This window comes from Dasypus novemcinctus, chromosome 7 (genome assembly GCF_030445035.2).
Source record: "Dasypus novemcinctus isolate mDasNov1 chromosome 7, mDasNov1.1.hap2, whole genome shotgun sequence".
Taxonomy (NCBI): Eukaryota; Metazoa; Chordata; class Mammalia; order Cingulata; family Dasypodidae; genus Dasypus; species Dasypus novemcinctus.
Window position 1 is genome coordinate 73,295,240 of NC_080679.1, and position 26,138 is coordinate 73,321,377.

The 26,138-nt window shown below is 37.1% G+C and overlaps 1 protein-coding gene across 3 annotated transcripts in view; it reads left to right on the plus strand.

Moving 5' to 3' along the window:
- The window catches only part of CHN1 (chimerin 1), a 191,497-nt gene that overhangs the window by 94,778 nt on the left and 70,581 nt on the right, over positions 1-26,138 (plus strand). For all 3 annotated transcript variants that reach the window (XM_004476808.5, XM_071216288.1, XM_058300622.2), the window contains one exon: positions 17,935-18,223. In XM_004476808.5, the coding sequence (XP_004476865.2) occupies positions 17,935-18,223 (289 nt within the window). The remainder of the gene's footprint in view (positions 1-17,934; positions 18,224-26,138) is intronic.

Here is a 26,138-nt window from a genome sequence, read left to right on the forward strand (position 1 = left end):
TTAATTGTAGTTTTTTGTTGGTATCTTTGCATCTGGCTTACTAGAGTATTTATTCTGGGTGCAGTTTTTCTCTTTAGTTTAGGGCTTCCTGCCCTTTCTCCCTTGCTGGTTGTGCAGTAAGAGCCAAGCATGTAGTTGGTTCTGTAAGCTGTGGAGGCTCAAGCTGCCTTCATTGCACCAGGGATCAATGAAGCTTCTTCCAACTTTCTGCTTTGCCAGGGGTAGAGACAGAGTCACAGCTGCATGGAATGATCCAAATCTTGCAGGCCTGGACTGTAATTGCCAGGAGAGACTGATGAAGCTTCATGCCCCTTTCTCCACTGCCTGTGGCAGAGGTTGAGCTGTAGGTGTGAGCAGCAATCTATGCAGTGCAGGTCCAAGATGACCGCAGTTGCCCTCAATTTTCAGTCTGTTCCAGTCAAAGTTACCTGCAGTTACCTGGATAGGCTGGTGCAGGACCCACCAGCTCCCTCCCTGCCAGAGGCAGGGCTGATGCCTAGACTCGGGTTGCAGGTTGATCTGGGTGAAAGAATCTGGTTCCTACCATCACTGTGATTTTCGGTCCTGGCTTCCTCTCGGTGGGGGCGGAGTCAAAATGGCGGCCACCAGCCTCTTTCTGACTTGGACTGATTCACACGCCAGCTGTTCTCAGGTTTATATCTTAGCCTGCTGAGTCTATCAATCTGTAGCTGAAATCAGCAGCCAACTGTCACCTCCTCCCCTGTTTTTGGGAAATAGAGCTTCCAATACCAGCCACAGGATAGTCCCTGGGACAGCTCGTGCAACCAGAGTAGGATAATCACTGGCCTCCATGGCTTGGCCAGTAATTTCCCAGAGAGGCTGGCACAGGTCCCCTCAGCTTCCTCCCTGCTAGAAGGTGGGGCTGGGGCCTAGGCTGGAGCTGCAATCTGACCTGGATGGAAAGAAGCCAGTCCCCACCAGCAATAGGATTTTCAGTCTGCCCCGCTTCCCCTCATGCCAGGCATGGAGTTAAGATGGCCGCTACCAGCCTCTTTCTGGCTTGGACAGGCTCAAACTTTAGCTGCTCTCAGGATTAAACTTTAGCCTGCTGAATTTACTCTTCAGTAGGTGAAATTGGTGCCCAACCGTCTCTTCCTCCCCCATTTTTGGGAAGAGGAACTTTCAATTCCAGCTACGCTATAGCTCCCGGGGCTGTTTGTGCCTCCAGTGGAGGATGGACAGCAGCCTCCGTGGCGTGGAGTGCTCTACTTATGAGTCTTCTCTGCAGATGAGCAGTCTCTTCCTTCCTTTCCTTCAAGAATGTGGCAGGTGCTCTTCTGACCTCCTGGAGCCCCCAAACACGTGCTTCAGCTAGCTCCAGAGAGCTCTGGGTATTTACTAACTGCCCTGTAGCAGGAGCTGACTCCAGGAGCTCCTTACTCCACTACCATCTTGCTGTTTCTTACCTAATTCCTATCATTTTTAGATTTTTTTTTTAACATCTATACCATGACTCTTTCTAATATGTATTTATCATGTCTGTCTTCTCCTGTGTGCCCTACCTTTTCAATTACCAGAATTTTTCTGCTACTAGGCCTCCTACAGCACTTTTTTAATTTAAAACAAGCCTATTGGAAATAAGCCAAGCACAGAAAGACAAATATAGTATGATCTCACTGATATGAAATAATTAGAATAATCAAATTCTTAGGGTCAGAAACTAGAATATAGATTACCAGGGTCCAGGGGTGGGTGGGATGGGTAGGGAATGGTGAGTTAATGCTTAAATCATACAGAATTTTATTTGGTTCATCATAAAGTTTTGGTAGTGGTTGGTGGTGATGGTAGCACAACATTGTGAATGTAATTAACAGCATTGAAATATATATTTGAATGTTTTTAAAAGGGGAAATTTCAGGTTGTATATATGTTACTAGAATAAAATTTTTTGAAAACATAGGGCTGTACAACACAAACACTGAACCCTACTGTAATGATAGACTAAAGGTAATAGTACAGTTGTTAAAATGTTCTCTCATGAATTGTAACAAATATGTCACAATAATGTAAGGTGGTAATAACAGGAAGGTATATGGGAACTCTGTATTATATGCATGATTTTTCTATAAACCTACAACTTCTCTAATTAAAAAAAAAGATCCTACTGACTTTGAAACACATTTAAAAGGAAATGAGGAAGAGGTCAATGCAGTGTGAGTGCCAAGGAAGAAAATAGGCCTACCCCATTGTACCCCAAGATGTTTAAAGCTCTGTGACTCCCTTGGAATTTTCAGGGAATTTCCCAATTAAGTTCAGTCCCCAAAGAAATAGCTGAAATTTTTCTCTTGATTTTTTACTGCATCTTTATAATAGTCAAGCAAAACATGCTTGGGAGTAGTAAATCCGGGTAATAGAGAATATTTTAGGGACTTTCTATTTACACATTTTTCTAGCTTTCTTATTTTGTTATTGTGGATTTCTTGGACAAAGCTAGATGATGGCAGCTGTTGGGGAGAAAATTGTTCTTAGTATAACTTGTTAAAATTTTTATATTACACTCAGTCACAAAAACCTGACCTCATAGAAGAAAATCCCAAAATAACAGAAACAAAAGTAGACTGTGAAATAAAGAATGAAAATTAGGATTAGGATTACCCACAAGGAACAGAAGAAGAAATAACAGTTCCTTACACAAAATAGGTGTTTATTTTTCTCCTATGTTCAAGAAATCTGAAAGTATTCCAGAGTTAATACGGCCTGGTACAAAGTTAGGGGCCTAAACTAGTTCCACCTTGTTGTTGTCATGTATGGGCTTCCATTCCCAAGTTTATCTCATGGTAGCTGCTAGAGCACCAGGCTTTATATCTACATTCCAGCTAATAAGCAGAAGGGGTATAGCTTCATACCACTTTACCTAAATCCCATTGTACACTCATAATAGCAAGGCAAGAACAGCAGGGTTTCTATTATTGAGGAAGAAGAGGGGAGAGGATATTGGGAAACTGCCAGCAGTCTCCACTGTGGAAGGGAAAAGCAGATTTTTGTCACGTTTTGCCTGGTTTGGAGAAAAAATATGGATTAGAGTGGACTTACTGATATTCTGCTATAAAACTATTGTGACTTGTTGTAGAAGAAATTGTAGCATTGAGATGGTTATTCATTTTGGGAAATACTAAAAGCTGATTCTTTTTCTCCCCCTCTCTTTCACCACACACCTCTTTTTATTGACAGTCCCAGATGAAGACAGATTGTGCATCAGTTTGGAGGAGCTCATTCTCTCTAGGAAGTTTCATAGGGTTGCCAGAGCTATCTTGCTTAGCTAGCTTTCAGTTCCATTGCAGTTATTTTTGTGTTTTCTATCAAGCTATGAATTTGTTTGTTTCCAAAATAAAAAGTATATGTATGTATATGCTGCTCATCTAGTCAATAGATAGGTTGATGAAATGTTGCTTTTATGAAGTAATATGAGCGAGGGGGACTACTTTACTCCATGGTACTAAACTTTTTGGAGTGTTGAAATTTTTTTTTTAAATTATCATGCCAAAAAACTAACATCTTAGAAAAGTCTGAAATATATGGATGTTTATTTATGTATATATCTGTATGTATATGTTACACACACACACACATGCACACACAGATTTCTTTTGTCTGAAGATAAATCTCTCATCCTAAAGCAAATGTCTGTCCTTTGTCATTTATGCTGTCAGCTGTGCAAGGATAGTCTGTTGCCCTGCTAAAACACAGAAGAGTAGCTACATTTTCTCTTAGATCATAATTTGTAAAATAATAAAAAGCAATTAGTAAGTGTATAAAGTAATTAAGTTATTACTTATTTTAACAGTACATATCTCTTAATATCATTGGATTTCAGAAACTGTTTTCCATTTTGAATAAGAAAGAGCATGAGGTTTCAGAACATTAACATATTTTAGCCAGATTTGGCCAGAACACACAGATTTCAGAATTTTAGAACATACCAATTTTAGAATTCACCAGAATACACCAGTAGAAGATAGGAAAAGAAGTCTCTTTTTCTCTGCTTCCCCTCTCCCTTCTCCACTTTTCCACATTTTTATTAGCCATATCACTAAAGTGATTGTATATAGATATGACATTTATAGTATACATAAAAATATAATTTGCATCATTATATGATAGGTGTATATTACATATATGGTTTATGATGCAAATTATAATTACCCAGTTGAGTCTAACACTTGATCAGCAAACATGAATTTCGAAGATTTATTGATAAACAAATATAGTGATGTTGGAAACAGGAAAACCAGAAGCACCAACCAAAACCATTAAAAATTATATAGGAGTCTGACATAGTCATTTTCTAGATACTCATTTACTTTGCCACTCTGCAGGATGAATATAATATGATATAATGTAGGCTTCTATGTTGCAATGTTTGCATGCCCCTTTCAAAAATATATAAAAGCATGAGGTAACAAACTATGAGATGAGTAATCTATCATAATTTTCAGTGTAATACATTTATTGGTTATTAAAATGCTTTTATTGAAAGATACATATTGAATCCATGTACCTACCTGATTAAACTGTCCACCCTGTCCCAATCAGATAGCACTATATACAATTTAGGATGCTGTGACTGAATTGTATTTAGTTAAAAGAAAAACATTAGCAAAGGTTATTTGAGGTAAAAACCAATCTAATAAGAAGAGGTGACAAGGGAGGTGACATTATGCTTTGAAAACAGGAAAAACCAAATATGGAGATATGGTTGGGAAGAGGGAGAAGAATAGAGTTGAAGATGTGATGGAGAGACATTTTTAGTCTTTTTTTTTTAACTAACTTAATCTTTGACATATCTGATGCATAAAGAAGTTCATGAGCTTTATAGCAGTATCCTGTTTATCCCAGAAATATATTCCAGGCTTTTTGTACTCCACTGGGGCTTGTAATGAACACATCTAGCTAGATCTCACATCTAAAAGAGTGAATTTTTAAATTTTTTTACTTTTTCATTTTTCTTTTGAAGCAAAAGTATTAATAGTTAAGAACTTTATAAATGTCATATAAGTATCCATAGCTGTAGCTTTAGAATTCAGTGTAAGTGTTGTTTTTAAGTAATTGATCTTAAGTCTTTCACTTTCCCCTTCCACTAGAAATTTTTCAATGTCTAAATTTTAATCACATTCATGATTAGCCTCTACTGATTGAAAATGTTAGGAAACTTTCAACTCTCCTCTGCCAATAAAAGCAAATGACCATTTCCTATAAATTGGGCTGAGGGGAAAATAGAAACTTTCCATATACATACTTAATACTTGTGGTTGAAGTTGTCAGATTTCTGAAACTTTGCTTTACCATGGTTAGAGAAAATTTTTCAAATAGCCACATATTCAGTACACATATTGTCAAAAGAAACATAGTCACCAATATAAATCAAATCTTCAGGTTTTTTGAAAGAGAAACTGCTTGAGTAGGGAGATTGCAAACTGGGAAGTTGGAATGTGTGTCAAGATAGTGAGTGGATTACAGCAATTTCTAAAAGCAATTAGGGGATTTCCATGTGGGAAGTTAAAATAATTGATTGACATTTAGTTCTTTATTACATAGGAGGGTCTTACAAAGTAGGAAACCAGGTATATATTGGTTAGTGAAGTATACTTGTCCAGTTTTTAATAGGCTAACCCTACTGGACCAAATCCATCTTATCATTAAATTTTGCTCAAAATGCAGCCTTATCAGGAGTGCTTCTGTCCTTGGTCAGTTTTTATCTTCTGAAAAGTCCCTGCCACTTCTAGGAAAGGAGATTGCTCCTGGCAATTCCCAATGCAGGTGGCCATTTTATTTTATTTAATGCATTAAGAATATTAACGTATGTATAAAGAGATGTGTTTGGTGGCAGACTTGGCACAGTGATTAGGATGTCCGTCTACCACATGGGAGGTCCACAGTTCAAACCCTGGGCCTCCTTGACCCATGTGGAGCTGGCCCACGCACAGTGCTGATGCACGCAAGGAGTGCCGTGCCACGCAGGGGTGTCCCACACATAGGGGAGCCCCACGCGGAAGGAGCGTGCCCCGTAAAGAGAGCTGCCCAGCGCGAAAGAAAGTGCAGCCTGCCCAGGAATGGTGCTGCACACACAGAGAGTTGGCACAACAAGATGACGCAACAAAAAGAAACAGATTCCCGTGCCGCTGACAACAGCAGAACCAGACGAAGAAGACCCAGCAAATAGACACAGAGAACAGACAACCGGGGCTGGGGGAGCAGGGGGGAAGGGGAGAGAAATAAATAAATAAATAAATCTTAAAAAAAATAAAAAAGAGGTGTTTGGATTTGTGAAGGGAAGGGGGATTGTTAATTTGTCTCAATTCATGTTCCTTTTGGTACTCTGGATCTATACTGCCCATTTTCCGAATTACTCTTATTTATGTACATTACACTTATCTTATTACTTGCACTGAATATTTTCTCTGGTTTGTCCTCCCCACCCCCCAGTTGTCCTGTCTTCCTTGGGTCTAGCAGAACAGATCTCTTACGAATGTCTCCTGTTATCCCCAGGCTAACATTAACTGCCCTATGGTTCTTGTCGTCATTCTGAGTGAGTGTTCTTCCCTCCTCCTCTTTCCCATCTGTTCTTGTTTCAGACATTTGTGTTAGCTTTGGCTCTACTTCTGCTCTCAGTTGTGGTCATTCTCCAAGCTACAGATTGATCCCTCCTGCTAGGGCTTTCAGAAGTTTTTCTAAGAGTTCCGATAGCATTTGCTGATAGATTTTCAGTTTCCTGTAGAAACATATTCATGACTCGAGTGTTTTTATTTTGGGGAATGGCACTTAATGTGCAAGGTTATATTTGAATTTCTGCTGAACATTTACATCTGGTGTTGTTGATCATATGGTTATTGATTTATTTTCTGAAATTTTATTTTCTGAGTATACCTGTGCACTTCATCTTATTGATAAGATGCCCAGGGTACTGTATACAATAACTATATGTCTGAATGTTTTCCTAATAAACTGAAGTTTTTGAAGACAGGAACTAAGTCTTACTCATCTTGGTTTCTTTGAACCTAGTGCAGTGTTTGGCATATATTGGGCTTATTGAACAGAATTACACTGGATAATAAATTGTGAGACTTCGACCCCTTCTTTGATATAGTTCTTTGCATAAATAAGGAACTACAGAAAGCCATTTGTCATTCTGTTTACTGTTCTTATTTAAGAATCTCTTAAGTGGGTAGACATTCCCGATTCCTTTGCTATTGTTCTCTTAAAGATAGTTAGCCCAATTATTGACCCTGTGGTGACTTTTTTGGCCCTGTGGCGTTAAATCAGTGTAGATGGTCAGTGGTTAAGAACATAGCTTTGCAGTCAAACATTCCTGGATTCAAACTCTGGTTCCAGGATTTTCCATATGACCAAGTAGGTTATTTGGTCTCCCTAAATCTCCTTATTTATAAAATGAGGATGGAATAATAATACCTCATAGAGTTATAGATAGATTATTTGGCATTGTGAGTACATAGTCAGGTACAAAACACTCAAAAGATATTAAATAGTATTACTAAAATAGGCACACACAGATACATTATGTCGTATGTCTTAAGCCTTTTACTTATTAGCCATTAAAAATCAACAAATGGCAACTATGGCTATGTGGATAATTCTTTTATTCCATCTAACAAGTTGATTATATCTTATTAATGCCTGCATTAGAGACAAGAGGCTATTTTAAAACGCTGACAGAAACAAAAGAGCAAACACAAATATGGTTTATTACTTTTTCAGAGCCAGAAATCCTGGTCTGATTGTATTTGACATCTGATGAAAACAATATCCATCTGTTTAAAGTGAGTCTTTATGCTAAAAACCAAGGCCTCCAGATGCAAAGGAGTATATGCTGTGTGATTCCACTTATTAAAATAGTAGAATAAATTTATAATGGTATAAAGCAGATATGGGGTTGCACAGGGCAGCAGCATGAGAGATATGAGGAAACTTTTGGGGTGTTGGAAATGTTCTGAATCTTAACCATGACCTTGCATCTGTCAAAACCCATTGGATTGTTTATTTAAGTTAACACAATTTTGCATGGAAAGCATACAATAAATTGATTTTTTTAAGTGAGGTATTTATTTTTATGAGAAAAGTCTTATAATTTGCTGAGTGTTAATGAATATACTTGTTCAAATTTTGGCCTGCTTCTGCTCATTTATAATAATACCCTACTTATCTGGAGGTCAGACTGTTGTCCACCTTATCCCTCCAGAATGTGGCCTTGTAGCTGGGAATAAATGGGAAATGCCCTTGAGTGGCTACAACAGCCATCACAGAATCCATGTGTTTACTGCAAAGGAGAACCCAATAATCCCCATTTTGTTTTGCATCATACTGATTTGTTTTTATTAGCCTGCCTGTTTTACTATTTAGGAACTATATATAAATTCTTAGTTGCTGCATCTATAATGTGAGGGGGCTGGATTAGATCAGTGTATCTCACTTAGTGATCACCTTGTGATCTTGTTTAAAATGCAGATACTGAATCTGATGGTCTGGAATGGAGGCTGGAATGGGCTCTGCCAGCCTGGATTTCAAACAAGTTGTCAAGTGATGCTAATGCTCCTGGTCCATGGATTACACTTTGAGTAGCAAGAGATTAGATAAATCCAAAGGTCTCTTCTATCTCCAGAGTCTCATCTTTCAGACTTATGATTTTTTTTTAAAGTAAGAGAAGCCAGAATTCTTATGCTTTACTCATTCAACCTGTTTTCTTTTCTTTCATATATATATATATATTTTTTTTGAGAGAAGTTGTGAGCTTACAAAACAATCAACATATCGTGCAGAATTCCCATACAACACCCCTCCACCAATATCTTGCATTGTCATGGAACATTTGTTACAGATTATTAACATGTATTTTTATTTCATGATCAACAGATGAACCAGCAGTTGTAGGCAAGTTTCAACAAAACCAATTTTTTTTTTTTTTTTAAAGATTTATTTTTATTTATTTATTTCCCCTCCCCTCCCCCGGTTGTCTGTTTTCTGTGTCTTTTTGCTGCGTCTTGTTTCTTGTTTCTTTGTCCGCTTCTGTTGTCGGCAGCGGCACGGGAAGTGTGGGCGGCGCCATTCCTGGGCAGGCTGCTCCCTCCTTCGCGCTGGGCGGCTCTCCTTATGGGTGCACTCCTTGCGCGTGGGGCTCCCCTACGCGGGGGACACCCCTGTGTAGCACGGCACTCCTTGCGCGCATCAGCACTGCGCATGGGCCAGCTCCACACGGGTCAAGGAGGCCCGGGGCTTGAACCGCGGACCTCCCATGTGGTAGACGGACGCCCTAACCACTGGGCCAAAGTCCGTTTCCCAAAAACCAATTATTAATAGCTCTCCCAGTCATTAGAGTTCCAGAGAGTTAGGTTGTCCTTTCATCTTCTACATATTAGTTTGATTGGGTCATATACGTTTACTTATCTTAATGTGTTCTCTCATTTTATTATCTTTATTATAATTTAGTTAGCTGTCAAATTGAATAGTAGTCTGAAATATGAGGTGTGTTTTTATGATGGTACAAATTTGTATGGCACCTGCACTTCCTTTTTTGAAATGATGTTGATATATACTTGCTCAAATAAATGATCTTTCCCATCCTTATTTTATCATTAGTCAGAATGACTGAGTTTCCATGACTATATACAGACTAGATCCCATTTGCTTATACCACTAAAAAGTATAAAATATATCAGTATGTTATCAAGTGCAGTAAAGCAGGAAGCTCTTAATCGTTGTTTTTTTGTAAAAGGTCCATTTATCTACCCCTGACATTTTGTACCAGGGTTATTGTTAAGAGATTATGATAGAAACGAGGAAGGCTAGAAGTGGGGATTGGTGAGCATGAGCATGTACAGGAAGAAGGCATGAGTAGGAGGGATACTTTATAATTTTAAAGATGAAATTGTATACAAAAGAGATTTTACCACTGAATAAGCTTCTCCCTGAATTTATGGGCTTCTTGGGCCTCTTGGGCACCATTTAGTGTGGTAGAATAGGTCATCAAGGCTGACTCCGTGTATCAGGGCTTTGCTTCTGTTTGCTATATAGTTCGCAGAGTCGTGTACTAAAGACACGATGGAACTCATCTACCAGATCATGCTTACGAAAGATTGCCTGCATTCCATGGAAGTGAAATTATAGCAAATTTAGTTATATTGTGAAGGTTGGTCATTAACTTAAGTAAGATGTCAGATTTCTTCCACTAAATCTGTATTTGTTTTAAAAAAAAGCTGACGTCATTCATTGGCATCTCAGGACTTTGTTTTTTTTTTTAAAGAAGCAGTGATGTCTCATAAAGAGTATCTCACTATTGTCTTTAAACCATAGCTTGTTTGGATAGAGTATCTTCTGGTTATGCTTTCTTACTCAGAGCTTTTTGCTTGTCAGTCCGTGTTTCTGACATTCAGTCACAGTCTGAGAACACTCTGGCTTTTTACACCTATATGAAGGTGACACTTTTTCCTTCCTGGTTATCTGAAAAATTTTTTATTTGTTTAATTTAGTAACTTAAACCAGGATATATATTTATTTTATTTTTTATTTTATTTTAGGAGGTACTGGAGATTGAACCCAGGACCTTGTACATGGGAAGGGGGCACTCAGCCACTGAGCTACATCCACTCCCCAGGATATGTTTTGATATTATAATTCTTTAATAAACTTACCCAGTAAACAGTGTGTTCTTTCTGTCTTGAGATTCAGTTCTTTCTTTATTTTCTGGAAAATTTCCTGAATTATATTACTGAACAACTTTTCGATTTGTTGACATCTGCTCTTTAAGGACAATTATTTCTTATTTTGGTTCTCAGTTTTGTTTTCTTAGCACTATCATTGAAATCTTTTATTATTAAATTTGTATTCTTAAATTCTGTAGATCAAAATACTTACAGGGACTCTGCTTCTGATTGTTTTTCCTTCCAGACTAAGATCTTTGACTGTCAATTGGATATGATACTCTTTCCTTTTATTGTTTAAACATGTTTATTGTGAAATAAAGCATCCTGATATAAGTGTATAAAACATATATGTTTAGTTTAACAAATGTATGTAAATGTAAACCTGTATAATCTACTACCCACATCAACATACATCATTTGTATTCCAGAAATTCTGTTTCCCTTTCTTGTTATTTTCCCAGCCTTCTTCATTAGAAATAGCCATTATACTCACTTTATAGTGATGTTTTTCATGCTCTCTTTGATAGTTTTAACCACCTATGTATACTTTCCTATATAATATACTTGGGTTTTGCCTGCTTTTGAACTTTATATAAATGGAACCACACTATATTTTCTGTGACTTGCCCTTTTTTTCTCAACATTATATTTGTAAAATTTATCCATGCTGTTGCATGTATACATTCATTTTCCTTGGTGTATAGTATTTCATTGTACTGGTATACCATAATTTTTCTCTTGTACTGGGAATTTAGGTGATTTCCAGATTTAGACGTTTATGAACATTGCTACTATGTACATTTGTGTGTGTATATCCCAGTACATATAGTCATGCATGTTCTCTAGGATATTACCTAGAAGTGGGATTTCTTTGCTCTAGAGTGTGCATATGTTCAACTTTATTAGATAATGTAGAATCTCTTTGTTAAAAGTTTGACAGATGCTGGTTATATTAGCTATGCTATATCCTTGCAGTTACATGGTATTTTCAGATTTTTTTGCCAATCTGAGTATTTAATTTGCAACTATTGGACTACTCTTTGAGCATCTTTTCATGTTTATCCTTTATTGTAGGCCTATTTTCATCCATTGTGATCCTTCTGATCAATTTTGATAAATTTTCTTGAATTTTGCTTTAATTTCTTCTTCCATTTTCTCTAGTTTCTCTTTCTAGAACTCCTGTTATTTAGATGTCAGACTTGCTGGATTTATCCTTAATTTTTTCTCTTTTTTCTCCTATTTCTCAAACCTTTTCACCCTTCTTTTTTTTTTTTTGAGGCACTAGGGCCTTGTCCGTGGGAAGTTAGTGCTCAACCACTGAGCTACACCCACTCCTTTTTTGCCCATCTTGAAAATTTTATATTTCATTTTTCTATTAAAAATTTCGTTTCTGTTATATTCCTTTTTTTCTGTTTATTTTTATATGTATTCTATATTTACTGCTTTTTATAGCATCGTAATGTTTTTTGGATAAATACTATTAAAAAATAATAATAGGAAACATCCTCTATTTTGTTTCTTTGAGAATACTGATAATTTTTAAAAGGTGTTTTCATCTTTTTACATGGTTTGTTTCCTTCACCTTGCTTTGATTCTGTTTGTCATAGTCTTTATCTTCATGAGGGAAGTTTTCCTCAAATGTCAGGTGATCCTTGACTGCTCATATTTAGTGTACTGAAAAATTGACTGGTGGGTCTGAGAGCATGGGGGAACCTTGTCAATTACAGAGTAATTTTTGACTGGGCTGTTTTATTGGAAAACTATGGATGTGTCTATATTTAAGTCTTTTCTCTTGGACTGATCAGATTTCCTAGAGAAGAATCTTCCAGTATTCTGTCAGGACAGATATCAGCCTTCTGGGAACCAGATGGTAAAGAGAGTTGGAGGTCCTAACCTTCAGTACTTAAAACTTTCATTTAATTTTCAGGATGGTACCTTTGCCTTTAACTCTGCCTGGTGTTCCGCAGTTCAAAATCTCCCTCTTTTTATGAAGAAAACAGACCTGCAGTCTTTTGCCAGGGTAGAAAAGGAGGGACATTTGGAACAGGAAGGAGGATATCTAACTTCTTCTTAAGTAGACTTTCAGCTACTCCTTCTCTATCAGTTCCACTTTCCAGATGTACTGGTGCCACCAAAACCCTTGGATGATTTGGTTTTGCAAATCCATTTGCTTCCTGGCTTTCCCCATTGCTGACTTAGGATTCAGTTCTCTTGGGTCTTCTAAGGCAATTATTCTTTCTTCTACTTTCATACTTCCAAATTCTTATTGCTGATGTTTCCCCCAAGTACTTTTTGTCCATAGGGGTTTGTGCCTATAAAAACAAATCTTTGAGTTGGTATTTTAGGAGTTTCATGAGGTAGAAGAGATGTTTGCTCAGGCTGCTGTCTTTGACCAGAAGTTGCCTCATAAAATCTTGTTTAAAAGGAATTACTGAAGAAGGGAACAAACTAAGCTAAAATAACTCTAAAAATAATTATTTGGTAAATTAAGGTGCACTTTTTTTCATTGCCTGCAGATGATTTATTCTGCCAGGGGAATATCATGAGTTCACTAATTTTAATACTTTTTCCCCATTTTACCATCCAAAATTAAATAGCAAGATAGACCAAAGTAGTATAACAGAGTTTTAGGTGGAAAAATATTTTAGAATTATATATATTAATAGCTATGTTCTCTCTTACTTAGCCTTCCATAGTTCATAAATCTATCTAAATTTATTTTTAGTACCTAACTGACTGCCTCATTATACTCTTATCTCTGTTTTAACCTTCTATCCAAGGATATGTTTATGATTAGATGAGTTTATGAAATACTTGTATTTCACATTTAGATTAGCTTCAGGCTTTAGTAAACAACATACAAATATATATTTATGAGAAATAAAACTGTTTTTTGTATAGTGGTTGCTGGAAGTACTTCTGACATTTTATTGTTAGCTTAGATAAGTGTGTGCTGTATGTTTTGTCTTAACAGAAAACAATGTAGTTTGGAACTTCCCTTTGAAGAGATACTTCCAGTAATTTGGCCTCTTGGTTTAAAAAAAAAAAAAAAAAAAGGAAAATTCTAAAGGCTATTCTTTATATATATTTTCATCATTTTGTCCTTCTAGACTGATATTTTAATGAGTACAATTCACTTGCTAAAAAATAGAAAGGATGGTGTTAAAGGTTCTATTCATTTTTTAAAGCTAGATGTTAGAACTATATATTTTTAAATTCATCTGAATGCAGTTGGGACAGCATTAAACAGCTGTTCAGAATATGAAAACCAAAACCTGGAATCACTGGAGGAATAGACATTCTTTCAAGAAAGTGGTGATTTATATGTAACAGTAGCAGTTCAAAGTAGATCACCCTAGTCTTTTTTTTTTCCCCCTATTTGTTAACTATAGTACCACTTAGGAGAAAATGAATTTTTATCTTGTTGAACCCTGGGTCTATACAGTTTCAACCATGTTCACCAAGGAATTTAACTATTTAAAAGCAAAGGCAGAGGCAAATAATATGGAAGGGGAAAAAATGAAAAGAAAATTCTCCTGTTAAAATGGCAGAAATGTTTTTTCTTTGACAAGTTTTACAAATCAGTACAACTAAAGTCTTGAGTTCAGTAGTCGTCACTAGATCTATTTAATGTTATGTCTTGCTTTAAGTAGTAATATATTTACTTAGTTCTCTGTTGAATTTGAGGGATAGCTCCTAGAGCACAGTGGGAGGACTCCCCCTGCTTCCCTCCATCTCGTTCCCTCTTTGCACTCTGTTGTACCGCCACTCTGTAAAACCAAGAGGTAGAAACTTACTCTGGGGCATCTAGAAGAAAAATTCAAAGAGCTCCTCTTACCTTTTTATTGACTGTAAAATTAATGAGTGTCTTCAGGACCTGAAGACAGCCCTGATTTCCATATGTACGTACATGTGCTGTTCCCCCACTTTCACTTTCCTCACTGGGGCTCTCTGACTCAGCTATTCAAATTCTGGGGGTGGCGACTACCCCTCTGGTGGAAGCAATAACCCAACTCAGTTTATGGGAAGCAGCGCAGGGCTGACCCATTCAGCACATCTCTTTCTTGGCCCTCTGGCCCTCCTGAGCTCACTGCTGCCTACATTTCCGAGCTCTGCTCTAGGCCAGAGCTGTCTTGGTTGGAAGCTGTAACAGATGATTCAGACCTGTTTTCTGCAGGTCTTAGCTGGGCTGGACATGGGAACACCAAATGCCTCTCTAAACTCCTGGGCTCATTCTGCCTGATCAAGAGGTAGAAGGCCTAGCTCAGGTCCCTGTTCCTTTCTAAACCAAACTAGGTCTGACAGGCTTTCCAAGATCCTGAAAATGGAAGCACCAGGAAATTAAATGGTTGCTTTGGTTGGCCTGACCATAAAGGAGTGCGGAGCTCCAAGGTGCCCAACACAGAGCCACTGTCCTCAGTTTGGTAATTTGGTTTCAAGGCTGGACAAGGCTTGCTGGCTTCTGCCCCACCCATCCCATTCCATCCCATCCCATTCCATCCCATCCCATGCCAAGTAGCCTTCACACTTGCCCCTTTCTTGGAGACTCAGGCCAAAGATCTAAGTCCTCTCCTCTTCCTCACCCCACCTGCACCCACCATCACACTGGGTAAGACAAGGTTTAGATCCTGGCTCCCTGTGTCTCTGATCAGAGTTAGCTTACTGACTAATAGGTCAGTAAGTCAACGCTGCCCAAGGGCAGTGCTGGCCTTTAGATAAAACCCTTTCTCCTGGAAGCTGCAGGCCATTCTCTAGTCCACAGCTTCAGCAAGGAAGAGGAACCTGGCACACTGATGCTATGAAACCAGCCCCACCAATTGTCAGTGCACATATCTGTGTCTCTCTTTCTGTGTTGAATACTTATTCTGGCCTTATAGCTTTTTTTGTCTCTTACTGAATTTAAATATAAATCAGCTTTATATTTAAATTATTTAGTACAGAGATATTCCCTTATAGACAGTGTTATCAGTTATTTATTCTGTTCTTTCAATGCATATTGATTATCTTCTCTGATTTTTCTTTATTGTTTTAGATACCTCATTCTCTCATTAGCCTAGGCTGACAGAGAAGAAGGAAAGGAAACTACCATTCACTTAGCCTACTATATACTTAGCTTTGATTTAAGTAATCAGGTTCCATCTACACAACCATTTGGGGTAGGTGGTGTTACTCCTATTTTCTAGATGTAGAATTTGAAGAATGATTTTCCCAGTCACTCACCTTGGCAGTAGCAGATCCTGGATTTGAACTCAGATCTCTTTGATGCCAAAGCATAAGGTTTTTCTCTTAAACACATAGAACCTACACTTGCTACACATAGGTTTACCACTGTTGGTCAAACCTTACTTCAAGACTGCAAGGATGCTTTTGTACTTGTATATTAAGAGCAATTCTGGGATCTTATGTAAGCTTTTATGTGTAAGCTCCAACATCTTAGTAGTGGGTTTCTTGGTTTTCTTAGTATAAGGGAGATACTGGATTTACTTGGTTCGATGAATCACTTTACAGAAATCTAACTTTTATATATCAAAACAAGATTATGTAATATTTTATAATCATTTTTGAAAGTTCTATCTAAAGGTGAACTTTTTAAGATCCAGCATTTCATGTTGCCTTTGTATTGATATGTTTTTATATTTGTCTGTTTTACAGTCTCTTTGGGGTTACCAAAGGAACAGGAGCTTTATTATGAACGACCTGATATCTAAGAGGGGCTGGCTGGCTTGTTAAATGTTTATTGAATAAATGACAATCTGTAAGCCATAAACTTTTATAAGAATTATTTATTTGGCCTTAGATTTGGCATCTCCCTTTTATGGCTCTACTTACATAGAATATACACATTCATTCCCTACCTTGCTCAAAGATTTTCTGTTCCCTTTCCCTGCTTTTAATTCCACAAAGTACAACCACATGCCTTTCAGATTGAAGAAGAGGAGAAGTCTCTGGTGGTTTGTACTGTGATGCCATTCTTTATGTAAAAAAGAGTGTGCTTCAGAGTAGACAAGGAAAACCTTAATGCATTTTTCAGAAAAATATCAATCATAATTCCAAGATGGAAGTTCATTCTCCTGTCCCTTGAGGTGAAGTTTTTTGCTTTTTACACCTCTACGTGCTTATTAGAAGACTACTGAGCATACGTGGAAAATTCATCATCTGTTAACTACATCTAATTACAAATATTTGGAAAAAAGGGAATAAACAGAGTCATTAAGTTATGCTATGATTAAATCATTGACTAAATAGAAAATTTATATAGTAAAGCCAGAAAAAAAGTTGTCAAGTATAGTTTGAAATACCTGTTCACATTCAAGTTTGAACATCAACACATACAACATGTCCCAGAATATGAATTCAGTCATTGAGCCTTGAAGTTAAGTTTTTAATCCAAACATATCACAACTTATTTTAGTTACTTGATTTAGTTCCCTTAGGGCCTGAAGTTTGGTACAACTAGAGGGCTAGAGCTGAAGTACAGGCTGAGAAGGAGTGGGAAATTATGGATAACATCTCTTGGAGTCACTTAGTTGAGAAAGAAGGGACAAACTTGTTTAATCTTTTTTGCCCAGGACCCTAGAGTCTGATATTTGTGGCTTATGTGACCTATATTTTGAAAACATTTTTACCCAGACTGAACAAGTGGACAGAGAAGGATGACTGTGTAAAAAGAGAAGAACAGACCTTTGACCCATGGCCAGAAGTAGCAAAAGTGTGTTCCGTGCCATCCTGCCCAGCATAGCGTAGGCTCTGGAATCAGCTCTATTTTAAAAGATTGCTGGCATCATACTCAGGTCAGCCCTAAACAGAGCTTTCCTATTAAAAGACCTGAATGTTGAGGTCTCAAGTATGTTGATTGTCTTTACTGATCAACCTGAAGAGAAAGTGTTAATATGGAAATTTCACATTTGATAGAATTGACCTTTTGTATATAGAATGTGTTCTAATAGGATATGGGGTTTATTTTTCCCCCATTTATTTTTCCTACAGGAACAATGAAGTTGCTTCAAAAGATAAATAAGAACAGTTTTTTCCTTCTATGGTAGACATACTTTTGGCTAGTTATCCCTAGTTGCTGCTGGTTCATTCTTTGTGTTCAAAAGTTTAACTTTTATGTTTTCCAAACGATTCACAGAGATTAGCCACAGCTTATGTAAACAAACAAAGAAGACACACACACAAACCAATAGTTTTTAACTTTTTTTCAGAAAGAATTCACTTGCTTACTTTTCTTTAAAACATTTTTCCCATTTCATTGAGGCAGATTTGGAAGTCAAACCAGAAACTTCAGGCTCTACTACGATGGAAAGCACTTTGTTGGGGAGAAACGCTTTGAGTCCATCCACGATCTGGTGACTGATGGATTGATTACTCTCTATATTGAAACCAAGGCAGCAGAATACATTGCCAAGATGACGATAAACCCAATTTATGAGCACATAGGATACACAACCTTAAACAGAGAGCCAGCATACAAAAAACATATGCCAGTCCTGAAAGAAACACATGATGAGAGAGATTCTACAGGCCAGGATGGGGTATCAGAGAAAAGGGTAAGCTACTGTGAAACCACACTTTATCTTTTTCTGTTTTGGGTCTTTTTAAGAAAGCCATTATTGCTCAAAGAGATTAACTTTTCCACAGTGATTTGAAGAGGATGTGTGTTTCTCTAATGTCTAGTTGCTATGGTGCTAAGCTTTGCATATATCTAATTCTTGTTTGGTTAAAATATGTCAGGTATTTTTCATACTCCAGGTTATTTCTTATTTTATCAGCTTCATAGTTTTTAAAATGTGTAAGAAAAAATGGCTTGTAGTAAAAAATTTCAGGGATTTTGGTCAGAAGCATAACTTATAGTCAAAAAAAAAAAAAAAGACAAAGACAACCACTATTATAGAAGAACTTTACGGGATTGCATTACCTATCAAAATTACTTTTTTTGTTTTCCTTAAAGATAATTCACTTTATAAATAGTTCTTTTCTTTAGTAAAATGCTATTATATATTTTTTCAAATACAGCTTTTGTACTATTTGGGGAATCAGTCTTGAATAGGAGAATTTATCTCTCCATGGACTGTTGAGAAGTAATTGAATTAGGAAGATTTACTTTATTTTAATTATAAAAAAATTAATATTTTCAGTTTTCATATTTTAATTGTGATATATTTCAGGTTGATGTCAGAAATTTTCATTCCTTGGCATTAAGATTATTTTACTTTAAAATTTGTTCCCAGAATCCCCCAGTCCCAAGGAAAAAAGTGAAAGAATTTCCTGATGTTTCATATTATATGGTATTTAGTGGGGATGCAGGGATTTATGTGTTCTAATTGGAACTGCAGTAATTCATTCTTACATTTTCAAGAATCTTCAGTTGCTAAATTAAAAAAATGCAATATTGTGTAGTGGTTTTACGCTTGGATTCTGTCATCAAATACATGTGTGTCCAAGTTCAGCCATTTAACTAGCTGAACAAACTTGGACAAGTTAATTTCTCTGTGCTTTGATACTCTTATTTGTAAAATGGTACTAAGAATCGAGTTGGGAGAATTAGATGATATGTTGCATGTAAAACACTCAAACAGTGCTTGTATCAATATGAGTTTGGTGGTAATGTTATTCTAACAGCCATATTACTTCAGAGCATCATTCTAAAATACTTCCAGTCAGCTCATAGTATTTAGGAATGGAACAGTAATTTGTCATATTCATTGTCCAGCCCAAATTTTAGTTTCAGGCAGATCTCACTTAGATTGGCATTTTGTGGCTCCAGAAAAGCCAACATTTTCAATTATGGACTGTAGAAAATTGTTTTTTATAAAACAATTAATTCTTAAATTTGTAAGAGCCACAAATCCTTTCTGGAAGTAGCCAGAACTTAAAGTCCTAAATACATGCTGTATTTAATATTGTTCTTTTTATTCTCCAGTTCCCATTTTCTTGTGGGTTGATCTTTCATTCATGGCACCTTTCAGTAAAGCTTATATTTAAATATCTAACACTGACATTACATTTTATTCAGATTAGAATATTCTAAGTCAACATTTGTAAAATATTTTAAAATGTATGCACATGAGTCTTTCAAAGTTGATCAATCTAATAATAACCTTTGTTAATGTATTCTATATGTACTTTTAAACATCAGGGAGATTTGAGCTAAAGACATTTAGCTATTTGACATTGATTGGACTAGTAATTAAATTTTGAGGGGCTATGATTGTCCCCTCCCCTAGAAAGTGGAGATAATATTCACAGAGGCAGGAGTCTGAGATAGGTAATGCCAGAAGGACCCTTGGCTCTGGAATACATGATTCTCTGTATATTTTAGCAACATTATATTTTGTATTATCTCAGTTCTTTTGTGCTAATGGCCAGCAATAGCTACTTACAGTGAAATAGCTGGTACTGGGAAGTATCTCCCTCCAGCAATACATATATAAAAATCATCTTAAAAATTACTCTTTGCTTTAAACTGCATGCATCTTAAATCTAGCTGGCTTAAAATCTACTCATTCAAAAATAGATTTATTTTATTTACAGGTGTCATCCAACAGGACAGGGATGATGACCTGTTCAACAGCTTGAAACATTGATTCCCTGTCACAGTGGATGACATTTGTAAGTAAAGATAATCATATTTAATTGATTTAAAATACCTGTTGACACAACTATGGTTTAATAAATATTTTACTGAGTCCTAAATAACTAGAAACTCCTCTTCTCCATGACAACTTTTACCTCAGAGGCAGTAAGTGTTGGCTTTGCAGAAATTAGAATACTGTTGTGGAAAGGATACTAGTATTGGAATTAAAAGCTAGGTTCAAGTTCTAGTACTGGAATTTACTTTATGTGTTATCTCAGGCAAACTGCATCACATCTCTGAGACAGTATTTATCTGCCTTTTGGCAAGATGTTCTCTAAGATGCGGTTCTTATAGTCTGTGATCCTTTGAGGATCATAAACCTAGAGAGACATTTAATCATGAACTTGCTGCATTTTAAGAAGCCAGACTTCTTCTTTCCTAAAAAGGCTTACCTTTGGCACTTCAGACTGGCCAAGAGCCCAACTTTTATTAGTTACTTCTTTTTATTTATCTTGGAATTATATTTGGATCATTTCTTTTTTCCAAGTAGTGAATATAATATGTTTACTTTGAGTGATACTGGAGCAGTGACCGAATGCAACAGTTTTTATGATAATTTTACACTGATTCAAAATGTGATTTTAAATACCCTAAAACCATGTGTTAGACTATGTCCCATATAACTGTTTATAATAATATAAAACCTCAAATAAATATATAATTTTCAGTTAATAAATGGTACTTAACAGTGCACAAGAACTCTGAATCTAACTAGAACACGCTTTACTTCTGGATTTGTTAGTTTAACCTCCAAACCTATCTCACATGTAAGGATGACCTGAGCCTCTGTGTGTGTATATATTTTTCTTCCCCTGGAAGTTTGGAATGAATGCAATGATTGACATATTGTTGAAGCCAGATTCCTCTAAGTTCTTGGCTATGTTACATAAAAGAATTTAAGAACTTACCAGTTTAGTTAGGCCACTAGTTTATTGATGAAAATGGGAAATGAGAACAGAAATGGGAGAAAATAACAGATTACGTATCCCCAGGTGGGGGTGTGGGTTGCTTCAGGCAGAGAGAGAGAGATTTGGTTGTGTGGTTACCTTGTTAGCTATTAATTATTACTTCCCTTTCAAATGTCTGGGGAAGGGGGCCCGGCTGTTTACTGTTCTGATTGATTACCCCACCAGTCAATTCCCCAAGGGCCCAATGGTGAGGCCCCTTTAGGGTATTAGGGACTTACCCTTGACCCCAGACATAATGCCATTCCAAATGAGGTTCTTATGGCCAGCTTCTCGTGGGGTTCTTCCAGCAGCCCTCTTGGTCCCTTAGGGGGTTTCCAGGCGGTGTTCTATGGCCCCTTGTTTCTCGACCATGTTTTTCTGCCGGATCTTAGATTTTTCTTCCCTTTTCCTAAACTAGCCTGTCTCATTATCATTAATTTACTTTTAAGGAATTCCTTTTACATTTAAATTCCATTTTTTAAGAAGTTCTTTGAGGATCACAAGATTTCATATGTATTGAAAAGCCTTGTGAAATTTGAAGTTGAAATGTAATTGGAGCCCTGCCAAGAACTGCCATGACTATCAGAATTCTTTGGATACCTCTATAAAATAATAGGAGTCTTTGTCCCTGGAAAAACAAAAGGGGCATGACAGTCTGGTCTGCTAATTGGCCTAGTCTCCCACAAAGCAGCTATTTTAAATAGTTGTTTTTTCTTGTTTAAAAATACATACAGCACATTATCTGTATTCCCATAATCTCGTGTAGAAATCTGTGGGAAGTCCATACTTAATTGTGGGAATCTGCAGAAAGATGTGTTGATTTCCTTTTTTTTCCCTTTTTTTTTTAAAGCTTTATTTATTTTATTTCTCCCCCCACACACACACACACACACCCCAGTTGTCTGTTCTTTGTGTCTATTTGCTGTGTGTTCTTCTTTGTCCGCTTCTGTTGTTGTTAGCGGCACGGGAATCTGTGTTTCTTTTTGTTGCGTCATCTTGTTGTGATAGCTCTCCGTGTATGCAGCACCATTCTTGGGCAGGCTAAACTTTCTTTCACAATGGGCGGCTCTCCTTATGGGGCGCACTCCTTGTGCGTGGGGCTCCCCTATGCGGGGGACACTTGTGCACATCAGCATTGTGCATGGGCCTGCTCCACATGGGTCAAGGAGGCCCAGGGTTTGAAACACGGACCTCCCATGTGGTAGACAGATGCCCTAACCACTGGGCCAAGTCCGCTTCCTTGATTTCTTGATATAGTACCTTGAAGGTCTTTTGGTCCTGTCTTTTTTCCCCCTCATTCCTCATTCCTTCCCAAGCTGTGTTCCTCCTCCTTTTCTCTTTCTGGCCCTGCTGTTACCACCTCCCTCACCCAATCTCCCCCAGACAAATTTACATACCCATATCTCCACTGTTGCTTGTTTGAGGTTAGATCAGTTGTCTCAGGGGTGAACAGGCCCTTAGAGAACTACTAGATATACACAGGGTCACTGATTTGCATTAAAAAGCCAATTTAGTAATTTATAAAGACTTTACATACAGAACATGTAGTAGTGGATATATCCTCTGTAAACATTCTCTTTAAGAAATCAGTAAAGTTTAAAAATGAAAGTCTGCATGGTCAATATATATTAGTTTATGTGGTCTTTTTTGTTTGTTTGTTTGTTTTTGTGGTCTTGAGCACATACTTTACCTCTCTGGGTCCCAGGATACTCATCTGTAAAATGGGGATTGTGGATGCCATTGTACTGGTGGTTTTGAGGACTAATGAGATTAAATCATATGGTCTTCCTTGTAAAAGTGAAGTGCTACATGAAACATTACTGCTCTCTGGGATCAGAATGATTCCCAGCTAAATGTATATTTCATAGGTCTGAGTATTCTCCCACCAGCCTTTGCTAGAGACAGCATGTTTGGGTCTCTCATCAAGATCCATCTTTTCCGTGCTTGAACTGCCCTTTGAGTTCAAAAGATAACATTTTTTAAAAAGGCTCCTAATTGCTTCCTCAGGAAAGTGGAGTTTCTTTTATCATAAAACCGTGTTACCTCTAATTATTTCCGATCAGGAATCATGTGTCTTTGCCCAATAATGTGCTAATATCTGTTAAGGAGAAAATATGTTATTTTCCTGTGGTCTTTACATTTTAGTGTGGACCAGTATTTTTAACTCTCCTTTATCAAGAATGTAAAGCAAGTAAAGCCTTCTGCTTCTAGGTCTGTCAGTGAGCTTTTATTGAATGTGCCCTCCATGTTTAGTCTATTATGAAATCTCAGATTTCCCCTAACTTCTAAATCTGCCTATTTTCTTGACTCCAGCTAGGTGAACTCTCTTTTTCCTTTACTCTCAATTCCTTCGCACATAAATAATGTCTTGGGAGCCATCTATGTAGCCGACTTCTTCTTGTTATTCAGGATTTCTTGGAATGTATACAAGATGTAAGAGCACTGTAGAAATATCATCCCTAATTCCACTTCAGTCTCCATGAAACAACTCTTATCTCCTAACAAAATTAATTGCATTTAATTCAGCATTTTTTTTGCATACCTGCTCTCTGCAAGGAAGCAGGCTAGGGTCTAGAAGGGATAAAACATGTATAAGATATAAGCACTGCCTCAAAGAACTTACATGTGAGGTTTTCATTATTTCTGCCTTATTTCATTAACATTTAGGCATCTAGATATAGCAAGAGACAAGATACCTGTATCATTTGGATAGAATTACAGGAATTCAATAACTATTAAGCTGAACTTGCTCAGATTTAAGTTTGCTATATACCTCAGCAGATCACAGAAAACATTTGTAGACAAGAATATTAATTTTTCACAATTGTGGATCGAAACTTAGTATGAAATTCTGGCATTCTACTCCAGTTTTAATGCTTTAATCCCTTTACATTTTTTTCACTTCTGATTCAGCAAATTGAATCTTACATAAATAGTTTTTGACTGGCGGCAGACTTGACCCAGTGGTTAGGGCATCTGTCTACCACATGGGAGGTCCACGGTTCAAACCCCGGGCCTCCTTGACCCATGTGGAGCTGGCCCATGCGCAGTGCTGATGCGTGCAAGGAGTGCCCTGCCACGCAGGGGTGTCCCCCGCGTAGGGGAGCCCCACGTGCAAGGAGTCGCCCCGTAAGGAGAGCTGCCCAGCGCGAAAGAAAGTGCAGCCTGCCCAGGAATGGTGCCGCACACTTGGAGAGCTCACACAACAAGCTGACGCAATAAAAAGAAACACAGATTCATGTGCCGCTGACAACAACAGAAGCGAACAAAGAAGAAGATGCAGCAAATAGACACAGAGAACAGACAACTAGGGTGGAGGGTGGGGAGGGAGATAAATAGATAAATAAATAAATAAATAAATCTTTAAAAAATAGTTGTGGACTGACTAAATAAACATAAATGATTAAATAAAAGAGCAAGTTTACTTTATGAATTTGGCTTCATCCAAGACCCCAGTATAAATCAGTGCTGAGACTGAAAGAAAAGTATAGTAATTTAACTTAGTTAAGACTTTATATTTTTCTCTTTAAGAGCTCTAAAGCCCTAGAATGTCCCTGTGAGGAAAGGAAGACCACTATATTTTTCCCTCTAAGAACTCAGAGTTCTTTCATGTTTGCATTTCATCAACATTTAGTGTCCCTATTTGGTGAGAAGGGCCATTCTTCATTCCACAGATAAAGCATCTGAGGTATAGAAAAATTGTCTTTATGACATGAAATAGTTTAAGAGAGTTATGGCTAGAAATACCTCTTTAGGGATATGTTCAAAGAAGTCATAATGGGAGAGTGACATCTCCCCTAGCTCTTGACTGTTATCAGTGTATAAGGACAGTCTAAACCGGTCTTAACAAGGGTCCATGAGCTTGCATTGAAATTTAAAAAAAAAAAATTTTTGTGGGGACTTGTTGGTACAGGTGTGATATATTTATTAAATAATACATAGTATAGTGTGGACTTAGTAAGGAACCTGTAGTTTTCATCTGTCTGGCAAAGGGACCTGTGGAACAAAAAAGGTTGAGAACCCCTGGTCTAAACCCATCAGAGAATGCCATGGTATAAGGGTTAAGGAACACTCAAATGAGATCCAGGACATTATTTGTGTGAGTCTCATCCACCCTTGTATCTTATCACCCACAGAAAGGATTAGTAATTGAAAACCTTTAGGGAAAGCAGATGGAAAGAGGAAGATGGAAAGTAAACATCAATTCCTCAGCTCCAAAGAACCAGGCCAACAGAAGACCAAATGTAATTTTCCAAGCCAGCTGCAGTTTTGTAAGATTTTTGTATATGGACCAATTAAACAAATAAATTAACTCTTAAATAACTTGGTTGAGGATTGGGAAAGGGAGATATTAGAAATTCTCTCCCAATTGCTATTTCAGTGTTTTTAGCATGTTATTTTGGTGGAGAAATAATCTTTGGTTGCAAATCTCCATCCATTTAACTTTTTGAAACAGTAATCAACTTTGGTGGTTTAAAGAGGGTAATACAATTTTGGGGTCCAAAGCAAGATGAAACTATCAAACAATAATTCTCATCTTCCAGTGTTGTGCACAAACTGACTTTGTAGGCAATTCTCAAAGAATCAGCCCTACAGTTTAGTAAGTCCTTATTTTATATCACATGTTTGATGACTTGGATCTATAAATTTTATCTAATGCTTTTTGGTCCATCAAATTTTGTCTTTGATTTGGAAAAAATTCTCTATTTCCCTCCTATTTGGACTTCTTAGAGAGTGCCTTTAATTAAGTTATAAGGGCTTGTTTTAATATGGCCTCATAAATTAGTCCTTAACTCTTTTGGGGCCCCCTTCAACTTACTTCAACTGGTCAAACATGCTCAAACTTGAACATTGTAGTGAAGTAATTTGTTTCTTTCAACA